The sequence below is a fragment of the Cynocephalus volans genome, chromosome 8 (genome assembly GCF_027409185.1).
Source record: "Cynocephalus volans isolate mCynVol1 chromosome 8, mCynVol1.pri, whole genome shotgun sequence".
Lineage (NCBI taxonomy): Eukaryota > Metazoa > Chordata > Mammalia > Dermoptera > Cynocephalidae > Cynocephalus > Cynocephalus volans.
The window spans coordinates 82,029,839-82,047,564 of record NC_084467.1 but is presented as its reverse complement, the minus strand read 5'-3'; the positions used below and the strand labels follow the sequence as shown (position 1 = coordinate 82,047,564).

Genomic DNA, 17,726 nt, shown 5'->3' with positions numbered 1-17,726 from the left:
AAAGATAATATTAAGACAGGGGCAAGATTGCTTCTCAGTCTTTTGGCTAAGATCAAGTGAAGACGGGCAAGAGGGAGGCTTCTAGGGTACTCATAATGCTCTGTGTCTTGATCTGAGGGCTGCTGATATGAGCATGTTTAATTTGTGAAAATCCCTATTTAAGCACTATTCTGTGTGTATAGTACGTGCAGTTTTAAAAATTGGTGCCTTTTCAACAATCTCATAATCTGCTGAAAAAGATATATATTCAAGGGGATGGGAAAAATACTCACTAAACAGTAACTTTGTTTCTTCAGAACACTGAAGATTTTGTTTCTCCAAAAGTTTTTAAAATTTTAACTGGCAAAATATAATAGTAACTTTCAAATACCAAAAATAAGCTAAAAATAAAATACTGCTTAATTAGCTTTGTTATACCCAATCTTAGGACTGTGAATAAAAACACAAGCAAAACCACATTTTGTGAAGTAACAGTAAACAAAGGAGAAAGGCAGGTACTACAATATCACATAATGAAAAAATCTTTTGGGCTTAAGATTCTTTAAACCGGTAAAAATGGTAATAGTAATAATAGAAATCTCCCTATAGATCATTAAATATAAAAACAATTTATAAAACACATCAGAATTTTATTGCTTGAAGAATACAGCATATGAAATCACAAGAATGTCAAAATGAAGTCACTAGGCTTCAAACATATAATACATTATCAGATGCAGTAAAAAATTAACCTGAATTCTGCATCAGAAAAAAAAAGATGTGGAAAAATACCTAAATTGCTTACTTAAGAAACAGATATACTTAAAATAGAAAGCATAAGGATGTTACAGTACAAATTAGAAAAGCCAACACTTATTAACTTATTATTTCTCTAGACTAGACTACCTTTGGTACTTAAACGTTTTAAAAAACAATTCCTTTTATCTTGTCCAAATGCACTTCATGAATATGACATCCATGAAGTAACTTCAACTTAAAACACTGAGCAAAATTAACCTTTTCATTACATAGGGGAAGTGTATTTAATAAATGTATAACAATATTTCTTTTTCTAAAAATGCAAAATATGATCATTAAGAAATCTAATACTTATAAATTTTACTTATTCAGCTCTCCAATTAAAATCGGAATCTTGGCAGCCACAATCTATTTCTGGGCTTGATGAATATAGAATTTTACATGATTTGGCAATTGACACAGGAATTTAAATACTTCATACTATCTTAAGTGGCTTTTCCTTTCTGTTTCCAAAATACAAACAATATGCCATTTCTTCAAGACACTGGATTCCTCTAACAATCACTGCCACACTTTCTCAGAACCAAATTAAAGCTTCTCCCTTTTAATGAGAAGATTAAAACTATGTATGTTTCACATAGGGCTGATCAGTTATGACACACTTTCTTTAACAAAGCCAATCTTTTTTTTAAAGCTATTACTCAATTATAATGAGGGAGACAATGATGCCTTTTCAAAAGGTAGCATTGGACTCTCTAGGCTATCTAGTCAAGGAAATGTAAAAGTAACACTAAAAACAAAAAATAAGTAAACTATAACTACACGTTAAATTAAAAAAAAAAAAATCCCTCTTTTATAAGCAAGCAAGCTCATTAACTTTCATTTCTTTCTCCCAGCAAAGGTATGAATATTCATGAACCTCAGTTAAACCAAGGAACCCAAGCAATTGTTTCATAAGTCCCGCCTATATATTTGAATAATATAAACATGGATGGACTAAGCAAGTAATATTATTAACAATTATTGAATTGGAGTGAAACAGTAAGAATCATGACAGTTCTCAGAATTAGGCAGTCTTTGAAATGTAATAGTGTAGCTCAAAATGAATTATGCTATAAAAAAACGGTAGTTTTTACCTCTACACAAAACAAAAACAAAATCAAAAACATAACCCACCACATTTATACAACTACTACTGAACATACTCCTTTCTAGTTTTTGAATGTCTTTTCTGAGGTTTTTCTAAACAAGTATATTTATCTGAGCATATATACTTATTGCCTGTATATATACTCATTTTAAAAGACAAAACATTCAGATACCATAGAACTGAAGTCTTTTTTTACCAACCTGATCCAGTGTCTACTGCATCACACAGCAACCCCCTCAATACTTTAAAATTCCCAATTTTTAGTTTAGTTAAAAGGCCAGAGGAAATGCAAATGCAGATTTAGAGCTTCTGTATAAATTTCACTGTATTTTTATAAACTTGAAGTTTTCTATAACACTGTTTATTGATCAAATAAAGGACTCACTGCTATCTAAAATTTCATAAACACCATTAAAAATTCAAAATTGATATTATACTGAACCTTAAATTTTCAATAGTTCAAAGAGATAGTTTTTACAGGTACAGCACACAATAGATGAAACTTAACAGCAGACATCCCTAGGATACCAATGGCAAGTCCACCAAGATGCATACAAAATTACAGATAAGCATTTCTTTTACTGTTTTGTTGTGCAGGGAAAAATGTTTAGAGAGGAAATAGAAACTCAGCTGGTGAATTTCAGATATCATCATCATCTTCTTCATCCTGAGAAGATCCTGCCTGATTGGATGCACTGGCTGAGGCAGCAGCAAGCTGGGCTTGTTGGGCAGCTTGCTGCATTTGAAGCCATTCCTGTTGGGCCAATTCTGCTTGTTGCTGTCTAGCCTAAACACCAAAAACACAAAAATAATGATAACTTTTTAAAACCCACAATATATACGCTTTGATTAAATTTAAGCCAATTACAGACTTATTACCAAACTTGGATATTTTCCAACTACTATATAATTGTTGTACATCTGGAGAACATGAACTTTATAAGATTGCTTTTCTGTCAACCATGCAGGTTCAACTGAAGAAATTGAAAAGGTTCAAAGAAAACTCACAATATTCTCTCTCTGGCTCCTTTCCCTGTTATTTCTCTCTTCCTTGCATTTCACTTGATTCTTCTGTCCCCTCAAATTACAATTCTGATGTAAACATTTTTCAATCTAAAAATTATTTGTATGGTTTAAAAGTTCTCTAATACAGTACTTATAACTCTTAGGGAAAAAGTATGAGGGCACTTCAGAAAGTTCATAGAAGATTTGTATTATCTTTTAATTCTATTTTTCCATGTACTCTTTGAAGTACTCTCGTAACACATGTGAATGCAAAAGCTATCCTGCTATTTCTTTCTAAGTTTCTATCACAATTCCCTACCCTATATCTACATCTCTCTCTGTTTCCCTCTTCCCCTCTCTCTATAAATACACATGTGTATATACACATACATGCAAACATATACACATATCCTTCCCATATACAAACTAGTGAAAAGATATTGCTTAAAATCCATTCATCTGATCTATCCTTTTATAAAAGCTACAGGATTTTAGGAACCAAGATGCATACATATGCATTACATGCACTTTTGCAACAGTTAAGGCTCCTTCTCAGTTCAATTTTATCTGTTGGCAGAAAAACCACACCAAGAAGGGGAAAATGAACCTGTTCTTAAAGAGATCTTATAATTTCCCATTAGATTCTGCCAAAACAAGGCTGTTTCTCCCTCTCTGCCTTTTCTCAGACTTGTTCTTTAAGCCTGGCTCATACCCTCCTTTATGCACGGCTGTTCCCTAGTCATCACAAATCAGTCTTTATTGACCCTTCCAGGTCACATTTTGTGCTGTATTTCATATGTCATAGTTCTCTATGCACTCCCATATCTATCCACTTTGTTTTATAATTATCTTGAGTCTGTATCTTTTTTCTCCACCAGACTTGGGAATAGACTTTTCATATTCATTGTTGCACTCCTAACAACAGGCCCTCAGTATTTCCTGGATGAATGTTTTATGGGAAAACAGTGATGCTTAGCATAACCTCTAACGTCAAGATTTTTTTTTTTCATAATATTCCTTCTTATATGTAGTAAAACTCATACTAAACAATGAGTTCTGGGTTGCAAAAAAGGATTATTTTTTGCACCTGTCCATAAGTTAAACAAAAACAAACACAAGTGCTATAACATTAAGATTTTACCATGTACAATCCTCACTTTTCTTAATCTGCCATGACTTTATTACCCAAAAATTTCACCATGAGAATTCTAATCATGTCATTACTCCACTTAAAAAAATCATTTGTTACCAATTAAGCCCAAATTTCTCAGCCTAGAGTTCAAGGTCCTCCAAATTAGTACCTACACCAATTTCTCTCTCTAATCTTTTTTTCATAACATGTACCTTACGCTTCAAAAAAAAAAACCTAGAACATAAAATGTTTCCCAAATATACACCATAATTTCTCATCTTCACAATCTTTACTCATGCTGATATTCATTCTATTTTAAATTTCCTGAGTTTCACCTATTGAAATTCCACCCTTCCTTCAAATCAAACTGAAATACTGTTTTCTCCTCCCAATATCAGTCAGAGTGTAAACAGGGGATAGAAGTCATACTGGTTATGGGAACAGAAAAAATTTAAAATAAAGGATTGCTAACCAAGTGTAAAGTTGATACTAAGCAAATGAAAAGGCAAGAAAAGAGTACTGAGCTATTATGGAAGTGGCAACTACAGGAAGCAACCACCAACCAAAAAACTGGGGGAACAAGGGAAGAGACTGGAATTTTTAAAACTTAGAAGCTTAGAGGAACAATCCCATGGAACTAAAACTCAGACTCATGAAGAATGGGCATAGATTGGCTGATACTAATATATCTGACATTAAAGGAGGGCTCCAAAGGTTTGGGATCCATACCCCTGAGGAGATGGGTACAGGTTCAGACAGTTCTGTAAGTATTAGAGAAAATGCAAACTGGATTCAATTCCTGCTACAGGAAAAACTGATGCAGCCAGGGTGAAGAAGTGTTGCTGGGTTGCTCAAAGGAACTGAAAGCCAAGAGGAAGTAACAGGAGCAAGCCCCTTCTTCTTTTGCCAGCCCTGCAATCTCTCTGTAGAGCCCCCTATTGGCAGCAGAGACTAATGGGGAGTAACAAGTGGTTTATGTATTAGGTCCAGCCACAAAGCAGAGAATAGAAAGGTGGGTTTTGGGCTAAAACAACTGCTTAGTATCTGGCACACTCCTGCCCCCCCAAAGTCTGATGCGATGACTCTGTTCTTAGGATCTCTTTCTCATGAGAATAGTCAGCCTCATATTACAGTTGTTAGTTTATATTATACCTCCCCTATAAGACACTAAGTTTCTTTAGAACAAGAATGATATATTCTTTACCTTCGTATACCTGCAGCACCTATACAATATGTCTTGCATACAGTAGAGACTCGCATGTTAGGTGAATATTGACTGGAAGTTTGTTGGTTAAAGGGTAGGAGTAATACGGTATTGGTGTAGGCGGTGGCAGTGAAGTGGGAGAAGCCAAGAAATGTTATTACCTTGGGGGGAAGGCTATCCAAGCAACCACAGTATCAGAAACTAATAAAGAAAGAGGTCTATGTTAAATGTTATTTTTTAAAAAACTCAAGACAGAATTGAAGGGAAGAAAAGTCACTGAATTTGATTACGTGTCTCTGAGGTAGGGCAGAAGTCAAATTGCAAGGAATAAGAATAAGTTGCATGTATTTTCAAAATACGGTAACGCAGATCATTACAGCAAAAGCTGAAAGGGTTCTGGAAGCATAAGGAGATGCAGGAGACCCGTATATAGTAAAAGGCAAAAGGGTAAGAAGTGAGTAAGGGAAACACTGAAGATATTAGAAAAAACATGGATAAGACCATTTTTTACAGTAAACAAAAACTTTCTTTGGCTTAGGAAATTAGAAACCAGGTATTCTCTCTAATAACTATTTTCACCAATTTTTATAAAGAAATATAGGAAACACCTAATTCTAATACACTGGCCTATTTACTTTTATAGCTGGAAGAGCTAAAGAGTTCAATCAAAACAGACTAAGAGTGCCTTACTAAAAACGGTTAAAAAGTTCATAAAAACATTGTAGGGCAAACCAAATATGTGAATTTAATCAACTCAAGGATACCTACTCTGTAGCCTAATCAACTACATACAAGTATAATTTTGTGGAACCGAAAAAAATTCAAATAATTTTAAGTCTCTATTAAAGTATTATTGCAAAGCTGCTTGATCTTGTAGTTTATTCAATGGTCTACAAATCCATGTACTAGTTACATTTCAAATTTAATAAGGTCCCATGGCACCATATTAGTTCTCATACTTTTTTCTCTGAACATAAAAGCATGCCCATGCCCTTAAAAATCATTGCTGACTGATAACAATTTTATTTGTAGTCATTTACACAAAAATTTTAGTAATATTTACTCTAATTTCGTTTTTTCCTCTTGCCTCCTACCCAACCCCTTACAAGTATTTTTCTTCTAAAAGGGGGGTGTAAAAGAGAGGTAAGTAGGTATATACTTCCTAATTCACTTCTTCTTCTGGAGATTTTCATTATGTTTTAAGATTCTCATTCCCACATAACAAAATGACTCATTTATAAATTATAGTCAATTTTAATCTTGATATATTATATATTTCCTCTTCTAAATATTTGCTGCTAGCTTCAAATGAGGCTGTCACTGTGTTAGTATTTAAAATAAAGTCTAAAAAATGAAACAAAAATGAAAGTGATAAAAGATATTATATTTACTTATCAGTTCCTTTCATATTTAGAACTTAAGTTACCTTGTGCTCTAGGGAAGAAGCACTAGGCAGCTACTATAATTTTACCTCTCTGCTGATCTTCCTCACAAGAGCAAAGAAATACTAGGGATCTTCACCCATAGGCCAAGGTAAGAAAGAAGGGAGAAAAAAAGAGGAATAAAAAAAGAGATGATAGGGATAGAGAGGTGAAGATAGACATGACAGACAGCCAATTATTTCTTTACCCTTTTTGCCCTGGCAAGGATAAAGCATACTCTTTCTTAAAGTTCCATAACAAATTTAAGCAGATAAAATGGCGGTAGAACATTACCATGGTATTGTAGAAAAAGTACAGGTTTTGGATACAGAAGACATGAGTTTAAATACAGACTCTAACACTTCCTGTCTAAACTTACCTGTTTTATTTAATTCAATCTTTCCCAGTGGACTAAGCTCTGTAATGATAGGAATCATGTCTCTGTTGTTGACTGCTGTAAGCCTAGCACCTAGCACAGTGCCTGGTAAATAGTGAGGACTTCAGTAAATATCTATAGAACAAATGAATGGATTATTTCATGTGAGTTTCTCCACCTCTGAGTCTGTTTCTTAATATGTAAATGGATGTAATAAAATTCATATTATTTCACAGAAACTCTGCAAGGTATGTAAAGTATCTAGTAGAGCATCTTCTTTCTTTCATCAAATATTTAATTTTGCACCCTGTAGATGATCTGCAATAACAGAGAATCAATAAATAATAGCCATTAATGTTTTTTAAAAATCATCACTCCTTCTTTGATACCCCATATTCATAGGGATTATAATACAGATTATAACATTATGTGAATGTATTCATGTCTGCCTCAAAGGCCTTTCCTCTTCAGTACCTATCTTACAAATATTGTTGTGAGGATTAAATGAGATACAAGTAAATTACCTGGCAAAATGATCAACACATGGTTAGAACTCAGTAAGCTTTTCTTTTTCTTATTAGTTTAAATGGTACCTGGTATCTAGTGCCTAATAACACTTAAGACTCAAATGCTTTTTGATACTTCACAGTTCTAATGGTTACTATAGTACCTGGTAGAAAATCTCACCTCTTCTGTTCAATCTAAAAGTGCCTTACAATTTCAAATGAGAGGCCAGGACTTGGTAAGGAAAAATATTCTTGCTACCTCTTCCCCTCCTTTTTTTTAAAGTGGAGGGATATTAGTATTTGGTTCTAATCTGTCACAGATTAAGCACTATACTAAGCCCTTTAAATTTTTTAAAGATTAGAGTGTTTTAAAAACCTCATTTAACTACAAAGTAGATATTCATCAGATTTTCCTTGTATGCCACTCATCATAAAATCTGATACAGTATTTTCTCTTCAGCTCATCATTTTAAATCTTAAGAACTTTTAGGTATACTTTTCATGCTTTTAAAGTGGCCACTGTCTGAAAAAACATCAAAGTAGAATCCCAATAGTTATTTAGAGCTGTTCTCTTTAGAAAACAGATTCCTACAGATATTTACTTTTTCATAAACCAGAGTCAAACTGGGCAGCTCTAAACATCAGACTCTATAATCAATTAGCCAGAGAAAGAGAATTCTCTGGGTACGTATGCTGACTTAGGAAGTGATGTCAGAAATCAGTATGATTTCTAACAGAGTAGGATTCAGATGAAAATAATTTAAAATGCATTACTTACTTTTGCAAATAATTCCTGTTGTTGTCTCAATAACTCTTCTTCAGGAATGCCAAGGTTTTCCAAACGAGAACTGGCCTTTCTTCTTTTTAATGCTACTGTCTTGCATTCTTGTAAGACCTCTTTTACTTCACTGATGTAAGAGCCAAAGCCCAAACTTTCTAGTGCTAGAGAAATGAAAATATGAAAATACAGAAAGGGATTAACACAGCTTTCCCCTGACCTATGGAACATGAAGTTTTTGTGGGTTTTTCTTTGTGGGGGAGAGGGGTTGTCTTTATTATTTTCTAATATTTTTACCTATTTTATTGTTATAGAGCAAATATCTGGGTGGCTAGGACAAAGCATTTTATCAATTTGCCTATATTAGATTGTAAATCAATGAAAACTTATGGATCATTTGAAGGCACAGGACTTCACTTTTCCTTTTTTTTCTAACTAATTTTTTTTTTTTTGGTCTTTTTTCGTGACCGGCACTCAGCTAGTGAGCGCACCGGCCATTCCTATATAGGATCCGAACCCGCGGCGGGAGCGTCGCTGCGCTCCCAGCGCCGCACTCTCCCGAGTGCGCCACGGGCTCGGCCCTCTAACTAATTTTTAAAAGACCAATGCATTTCCCATGAGACAGAAAAAAAGATCCAATGTAAAAACATGTAGTTTTAGTACAAAAAAGTTTTCCTATACCACTCACAGTAAATCAAATATCAAGTCAGTCAGTCACCTTCTCCAAGAATACAAAAAAGGCAAAGATTTGGAATATATTTGTTAACATATTTTGTGCCATTTGGCTTAGAAAAGGTATGCTGGTAACACATGCTATACTAAGTTTCAGTAGGAGAGAATGAAAGAATAGATAAGTTTTTCTTTTGTCTAATATACCAACAGGAAGCTATTTTTAGTAAAGACACTCAAAACTGCCAAGTTTAAGAAATACTGGTAGAAAAAAAACTCATAAAGTTCAGCACTCCAACAGGTTTCCCCTGAAATGAAAATTGGACAGGAAGAACTATAAAAATATTTTCAAGTGATGTGTCAGAAAAACTGGGATGAAAGAAGACTAAAAGGATAGAAGAAACCTCAATAAAAAATTCTCTCCCTTTATTTTTTGACATTTATAAAGAAAATTTTACAAGGAAAAATAAGGCACTCTCTAAATGCCTTCTATATTCCAGAAAAGACAAGGCATAAAATTTCCTTCAGGCTCATAATATTTAAAATTATATCTTTTAGTTTTCTATATGTTGACTAATGCCTCACAGACATACTTTATATTCTCAGACAAAGATGAAATATAGGTGGTAAAAGACACAGTAAACGAATTTAGTTCATCAGTTCTTGTAGTCTGTCAACAATTAATGATGAACCAGACTGTCCTCAGTAAAGATGCTCTCAGTTCTAACTTCAGGGATTTGCTCTTCAGGGAGAATACCAAATATACCTTTACAAATCCACATGCCCATGCAGGTTGTGGTTTTTAAGACATTTTGAGTGATTTACAACTTTAAGTATTTCTAATGTTAAGCTGTTCTCATCAACCCTCTTTAGAAATAATCTAACATCAAAAAGCAGAGTACTATTATTTGAATTTTAATTAAGTTAACCTACTCCTCTCCCCCATCTCCCAAAAAACCTCAGAAAGGCATATTCTGAATTCTGTATATCAAGTTCACCACCACATAATGATGGCTTAAGAAGCTTGAGATGCAGTAGATAAATAAGTGAAGCCTAGGCAGCCTTGAATTGACAGACTGATTTAATTTTTAAGTATCAATGACAGAAATCAAAGTTTTCACCTTTTCTCTTTCTAAAGACACAAACATAATAGAGTATTTCAATAATATTGGCAGTAGACAGAACCAAAAGAAACCAAGTGAATGGCTTATGATTTCCAACCATATTCTAAAGAAAGTCTGATTTCATTAGCAGTAAACCAAGGTCCTCCAAGGATCTAGCTCCACCTACCTTTCCAACTTTACTTCGGCCATTAAATCACTGCATACTTCTGCTAAATCTTACAGCTCAATGTTTCCCAACAGGAACCATAGTTTCCCACATTCATGCTGATGGCAATGCACTCAAGGCACAGATCAAACTCCATCTTCAAATTAAGCTTGCCTGATCCTCCCAGTCAGATGTAAACTCCCCTTTTGAAATCAGACAGAACTGGAACTTGGTGGACACAGTATTTGTATAATCTTGGATACACTGCTTAATATCTCTAAGCTTCAGTTTTTCCATCTATAAAATAACAATAACATCTATCTCATAAGATTTTCCTATAACGAGAGGCAGTATAGTGGTTAAGCATGCAGGCCCTAAGTCAAACCAGCAGGAATTGACTCCCAACTCTGCCCAATACTACTAGCTCTGTGACCCTAGATAAGTTCCTTCACCTCTATACCTCACATTTTTCTCACCTCTAAAGAAGAATAACAATACCTACATCTCACTGGATCACACTGTTGTGAAGAATAAATGAACTGATATAAATAAAGACCTTATTTTGTAAAAAGGATGGGCCACAAAGAGAGCAAAATAAAATATTCACTATCGTTATTAGTTTTAGCATTGTAAGAATCAATAAGTAATTAATTAAGGCATTCAGCACAGTGTCTAGCACATAGAATCACTTAAGTGACTTAGACTATATTTTATTCTTTATTTTTGCTCTTATATTAAAAAGAGTACCCTAATATGTATACAGGACCTAAATAAGTGTACAGGTATACATTATCACATCTAAATTCAAGTTGAACAAGTATATTTATAACACAAAATATTAAATTTACAAAATTAACAAATCAATATAATGAAGAGACAAACCTGCAAAATGACATGAGTTACTAAACTAGACATTAAGAAAATCCAATCTAACCTACATTTAACCATGGAGGACTTAGGTTTAAAAATAAAAAAATAAAATAAAATTCACCTTTAAAAACACTTAAGGCTGAGAACACTGCTTTGGAAAAATTTGCAAGTAGATCCAAGGTTAATATTTAATATTATAGAAAGGGTTGCTATATATAAATGCTGTACTCTCAATAAAATTGTTCAATAGGAGCAGGCATTAATTTAACTTCAAAAACTGCATTGACTTTAATCTAAACTTTAAACACATTTTGGCTAATAAATATCAATAACTGGATATAGTATCTTTTAAACAGGGAGATATTTTACATCATGTTACCACGTAGTAGTAATCATTCCTATTTTAGGAGAATATTAAAAAATAAGAGAAATGGCTCCTAAGCAGAGCCACCATTTACAGTTGTGCAGGTTGTTCAGTACACAACAGTACCAATCATAAGGAGGGCCATATACACTATAAACACCATAGATTTATATGTTTATTATGGTACTTTTCTGGCAGATGGTAGAAATGGTTTTTAAGGAAGGAGTGCCTTTTTCTAGTTTATACAAGGGGACCTATGGACTGTTGATGGCCCTGGCTCTAAGGATCTTGTCAGAGTAAAAGCCAAAAAAGAAAAATTTTTTTAGAAAATTTGTGGGTAAACAAATAAACATCACTTGTTCCCCAGAGGTCTGTCTGCTACCCTCTGCCATACATCTTAAAACCACATCCAGAAAAGTCCATGGTGTATATTAGGGGGAAAAAACTTAGCACACTTTTCAACTTGAGAGATATCAACAAGATAGCTACTTAAAAAACAAAAAAAGATAAAAACTTTCCCCAAGCAACAATAATCTTAATACAGGCTTATCGTATTTTACAAAAGTGATGTACTCCTGAAAAGTTTTGTTATAACACGTATTTGTGTGAATCACTTTATATTTCAAATGCATAATGTTTTTCATTTTTAAAATTATGTAATATACAGTACATTTAAAAAAACATAATCAGCATTCTCTAATTTCCCTATTTTCTTTTGTTTGTGGGAAGGGAAGAGAGTGATGTACTTCACTTAAAATACATTAAGAGGATGTAGGTCCAAGTGACTTCTTTGCTCATGTTGGACTGGCAAAGGTTTCTGAAGACCCTTAAGAACCATGTCCTCCAGGGTATCACTATTCCTGACAATCTGGGGCAACAATGAGAGACTAATGGCAGAGAAGGAATTGAACATCATTCACCTTTATATTCTTAGCACTATCTAGTACAATGCCAGGTACTTAGCAATATTCAATAAGTAATTGGGTGGCAGAAGGAAAACAAAAACAAAAGATATATCAATTTTAAGAAAAATAATAAAATCCTAACTTGAAAAGCACATGACTATGTGATAAATTGTGTAATGCAAATTGCATGTGTTCTTTTGAAAAAAATATATGAATGATAATTTAGGCAACACAATGTATCATTCTCATTCTCATTATTATGACAACTTTTCTGCAATCACTCAGATCCTCTGATTTCAAAACTAGTTCACATCCACTTTCCAAAATAGACTGTGGTTTAGGCTTTAGAGCAAAGCTACTCAAAGTGTGGTCCATGGACTTGTGCCAGAGCTACTTGTAATGGTTGCAATGAGTTAACTAAGGAAATTCAAAATAAACATTTAAGAATCTTCATAGCAATTTGACAGAGTAATTTTATGTCTATTAAATCTAATAATAAAAAAGTTTTAATTTTATGTCTTTTAAATTTCATTTTGTCATGATCCATTTTTATTGTAGTTTACAAAAGTACCAGTGTGAGAGGAACTGGAATAAAAAAAAGTCTTTTAACAGAAACAGCCTGGAGCAACTCAATGGTTAAAGAAGTAAATTCTCAGAGAGCTTTTCAAACTTTCACTACTTTCAGTTACTATTCTCATAAATGTGAAAAAAAAATGTAACAAGATTAAAAATGCAGGAAGAAGAAAATAATATTTAAAATGTTTTTTTAAGTTCAAATGTTAAAGACTCATATTTAAAATATTCTTATTTACACTTTAGCTTTGCAAATGGCATGATATGAGGTTGGACATAATAGACCTTCAACTTTATAATATCAGTAGGACCACAAATTTTTACAATTATTTGTTGTATCATATTTCATGTAAGATTCTCAACCCCTGACTGATTCTCAATAATTGCAAGTTATAACTAAAGTCAAATACTATTTATACATAAATGGGTAAATTTTAATTAATTAGTTTGCCTAAGGCCAAAGAATTTCCTGTATAGAACTTACAGCTCTTCATTCTCAATGTCAATTCTTTACATAATGCAACAGAACATGTTAGAACTCATTCAAAAATGTGTTCACAAAAAAAAAACAGTGAAATAAAAGGAATACCTTTTATAGCTTAGAAGTCCCTCTATTCATTTATCTATGATCTTCAATACCAAATCTATTTTCTTAAACTCAAGCAAAAAAGGAAAAAATGGTTGTTGTTGTTTTTTAACTAAGTTATGGTATTTCAGAGATTTACTGGTGATAAAATTATTTCAACTTTAAATGGCATGTTACGGAACTACCTCAGAACGCTTAATTTGCTCTGACAAAGTAAAGCAAGGTGGCAACAAAACAAATGAAATGTCCTGAAGCAAATTCTAGTTCATTAAACCTATTACTAAAAACTAAAACTCCAATATGTGAGAGTCATACCACTTTAAAATGTACATCATTATTACACCTACATTCCTAAATAATCAATGCTGACAGAAAAGTAGAACACATGTCATATTTACCATGATTTCTCTAGCTTTCCAGAGTTAGTCTGTAAGAACACATTTTAACACCTAAAACACACATTCCTTTAAAAAATTTTAACTTCTCAAAAAGAAAACTTCTTTAAAATAATTAAAGCAATTTGAGATTATAAATATATAAAATCTACTTCTCCAACTAGGGAGAATTCTTGGGCAAAAATGTAGATTCTTATTCACTTAACAACAGCAATGTCACAAGAAAAAAAGGTAAATCTATAAGAACATAACAGATCAATAAATGATTTTTTTTAATTGATAAATCATCCTCAATGCATGAAGGAAAATGCTCTTTCACTATAACTTTCTGACTCATACGTTAAACTGAATTTAGCATATTCCAAAGTCAAACTATTCAGCATACTGCTTGCTACAGCTGCACTTCTACTCATCGTGTCAATCAGAAATCTAAATATATCCTAGAAAAGAATAAACTATCCCCAAGAAGACAGACTGTAATGTGTTATTAGATTTTTGGAACAATCCCCACTTCTGTGGTATAAGCAAATGTTTAGGCAGATCCTGTACAAATCTTTTGCAATTTTCATTAGAAAAGCAACGTTGATAAAAAGTTATTTTTCTTTTTTATGATTTGTAAAAGGAAATTATAGCTATCTATGTTGGATAATCTTGTGGAAGACTTATGACAGCAATCACACATACAATGTAAAAATAAAAACCCAAGAGGAAAAATAGACAACTTGGTTCTCATTTCACTTGCTAGAATAGTCAACACACCAAACAAGCAGAAAAAAAAAAAAAAAAATACTAGCTTTAAGAACCAAATATGCCTTTTCCTAGGGATTTTTCTCTTTATGTACTGAAATGGCAGGGTATATTTTAATATTTACCTTCAGGACATCATAAAGAATTAAAAACAAATCATTTAACCCTTTTGTCAATACTGACAGTTAAAATATTAGCCATAGCCAATATGGGCAGATGTGCAGTTGTTTTCTCTACTTCTAATAGTAAAGCCATCTTTTAAAAAGTTACATTACAAATATTAAATTGTAGTCAACCGCCTGCCTACCAAAACGATTAAAATTAACCATGATTTTTTTCGACTTCAAAAACATCAAGTTGTTTGAATCTGAATTAGATTATTACAAAAGGCAAGTTATCACCTCAAACTGAACGCAACTTTTTTCGTAAGAGTACCTGTAAAAGTCAGAGAAAGTGCTCCCCAAAACATTATGACTAGTAAATATGTCTTCCTCCCTGAAACCATCAGTATAATTCCTTTACAGGATAAAGGAGAAGAAACTGTTGACACTTGTAGAAGTACTCTTCAATAAAAGCTTAAGTGTATACCATCCAAATGGCATCGGCAACAGAGGACAGGGAAATGGTCCCTTAAAAAAACTCTTAAACGAGGTTATAACCTTTCAATCCAAGCATTAAAAACTTCTCCCCATAGAACAAAGCAAGAGACATAAAAGAAAAAAAAACAGAAAAAGAAATTAAAGAACATTTACCCTTTTCTTATAGAATGGAACAAGCGTGCTCTGGTAACCTGACGAACGTACTATCATCACACCATTTCTAAAGCAGAAAATACACTCCTTTTATTCAACACCAATAAACTTTACAATGTTGAGCACATTTACGTTAAGAATTTTTTTATTCGTGTGTTCAGAAAATAAATCTTTTCTCTACGTTGGTGAAAAGGTCGGGTGGGGAGGGGGTGCTCTGTCTCGACGCATGCTTGAAGTTCCTGTCTGAATTTTAACTTCCCAAGGGAGAACTTCTGGGTTCCTTTCTCAGTTGTCATTTATCTAGGTTCAATTTTAGGTAGGCAATTCTTGTTACTTCGGCTCACCTGGTTGTAAACTGAGACCACTACTAATATTTTATGTTTTGGGGATGTTAGTTAACCTAAATGTTTGCACTTTTTACTCGTATTCTTTGGATGAAAAGGACCGCAATACTCCACAGAGATTTTCTTAAAGCACCGGCTGCCTCCCTGCCCGTTTGGTTTTTTCATTAACAGTACTTACCAGTGAAAAGGAATGAAGGCTTTGACACGAACGGGTCACGCGACTAGCAGACTCTCCCCCTGGACTTATTTAAATCAAACCCAATACCTACGACTTACCTTGTATGACATGCTCTGGTGAGATGGTCTTCTTTTCCGATTTGTTGCAAATCTCATTGGCTTCAGAAGAAATAAGGTGAATGAATTCAGTGCAGCAGTTCACCACCAGCTCTCGGGCATCGTTGGCCACCCGGACATTGGGGAGAGTCTCTTTGATCATCTTGTTGATAGCAGCTCTGGGGATAGTGAGATCATCGTCGTTGCCGGACGAGGAAGCCATCGTACCTTCCTGTCCCTCGCGCCCCGACTTTTAAAAACTCCCCGGTTCTGGTCCACTACTCCACAGAGATTTCAGGCCGCCCTCGAAGAGTGATCCCGGGGGGCGCTCTGAGAAGAGGGAACAGAAAATGAGGAAGGGGGAGGAGTGGGCTCGAGGCGGGGGACAACCCAAGTGTGCGAGAGATTTAGGGCGAGTTTAGGAGGAAAGTCGGGGGGCTGAGGATTTGGGGATAGCACTGCCCAGGTTGGGGAGGAAAAAGCAAGGTGTTCTGGAAATTTGAGCGGCTGGAGAACCACCTTCGTGTCTCCTCAGAGGGGCGGGCGATGTCGCCTAACCGGTCCCCAACGGCGCCGTAGCAGAGGCAAGATCCAGCGACACTGGCCTCGCCGTGGTACTGGGCGGACACCCAGCGGGCTCGGCTCTACTGAGCCCGAGCCCCTGCTGTCGCCGCCCCCAGCAGCCGTTGCCACCGCCTCGGCCAAACCATCCTTCAGACACCCGCGCCGCCGCCTCACAACATGTCCGCCGCAGCCGCTGCTTGAACCCCGGCGGCCGCCAGAGAATGAATATGGACAGAGCCAGACACAGTGAGAGTTGCAGTGGCTGACGTCGTGGCCGTTTATCCCCAACGCAGATCGTGGAAGCCCAAGCAGCTGCAACGGTGGTCCCTCCAGAGGCCAGGGAAAAAGGTTTGCTGGAAGCCCCTCCCGACACCCTTTGCGCCACCGGAAGCCTCGCTCGCCCAGATTCCCCCCTCCCTCCTAGACCGATTTCCGGGTGTGGCTGCCGCCCTTCCCCCACCCACGCCGGCGGGAACCGCCCGTCTTCGCCGCCAGCAGCTTCCGCCTGCTGCTGTCCCGGCACGCGCCCGGGGATACCGTCTGTTCGCTTGGGTCGCAGCTGGGCGAGCACTGGCGTCGCGGTACCTGAGAGCCCCAAGCATACGTTTGCTCTGCGGCTGGGGCGCCGGACCTGGGAAGGGCCGGGTGGGTAGACTGGCAGGGTGGGTAGACTGGCAGGGTGGGTAGACTGGCGAGGGGGGTCGTCTGTACCCGCCCTCAATCAGCTGAGGCCTCGAAACCCTCATCTAGCCACGTTTGCGGACAAAGGAACGATGGATGTAGTTAAAAGAACTTTTTGCTATTCCTTTAGGAGCCCGAATTGAGATTGAAAGGGAGAGGAACGAGGCCTGGGCTTGGGAGGGGTATGTGAGGAGAGCAGAACCCGGTGCGCCTGTGTCTGCATCATCTGAAGAAAAAGTTTTAGAAGGTATCCAGTAGACTATATTCGGATCAAAGCTCTCTAAGATCCTCCACCCACTTTCTCGTTTATGGGAAATGAAACATTGAGAGAAGTGACTTCCCAGTCACTACAACTGGCTAATCCTGAAACCAGAAATCGGATCCAAAGTAGTGGAAATGCATAGCATGCAATGAGCCGCGTAAC

The 17,726-nt window shown here is 35.6% G+C and overlaps 1 protein-coding gene and 1 non-coding gene across 3 annotated transcripts; both read right to left on the bottom strand.

Moving 5' to 3' along the window:
• Positions 1–767: 767 nt before the first annotated feature.
• On the bottom strand, positions 768–17,002 carry DR1 (down-regulator of transcription 1). 2 transcript variants are annotated; one of them, XM_063107097.1, is made up of 4 exons: positions 16,577–17,002; positions 16,061–16,387; positions 8,311–8,474; positions 768–2,675 (listed from the first exon to the last, which is right to left on the bottom strand). In XM_063107097.1, exons 2-4 carry the CDS (start codon positions 16,278–16,280, stop codon positions 2,529–2,531), a joined length of 531 nt encoding a protein of 176 aa, XP_062963167.1. In that variant the 5' UTR covers positions 16,281–16,387; positions 16,577–17,002; the 3' UTR covers positions 768–2,528. The 2 variants fall into 2 exon arrangements, with proteins under 2 accessions (XP_062963167.1, XP_062963166.1); XM_063107096.1 differs by having other exon boundaries at positions 16,061–17,002.
• On the bottom strand, positions 3,904–4,016 carry LOC134385403 (small nucleolar RNA SNORA40). The gene has a single exon (XR_010024376.1). It is a non-coding gene; the product is annotated as a small nucleolar RNA SNORA40 (small nucleolar RNA).
• Positions 17,003–17,726: the final 724 nt, after the last annotated feature.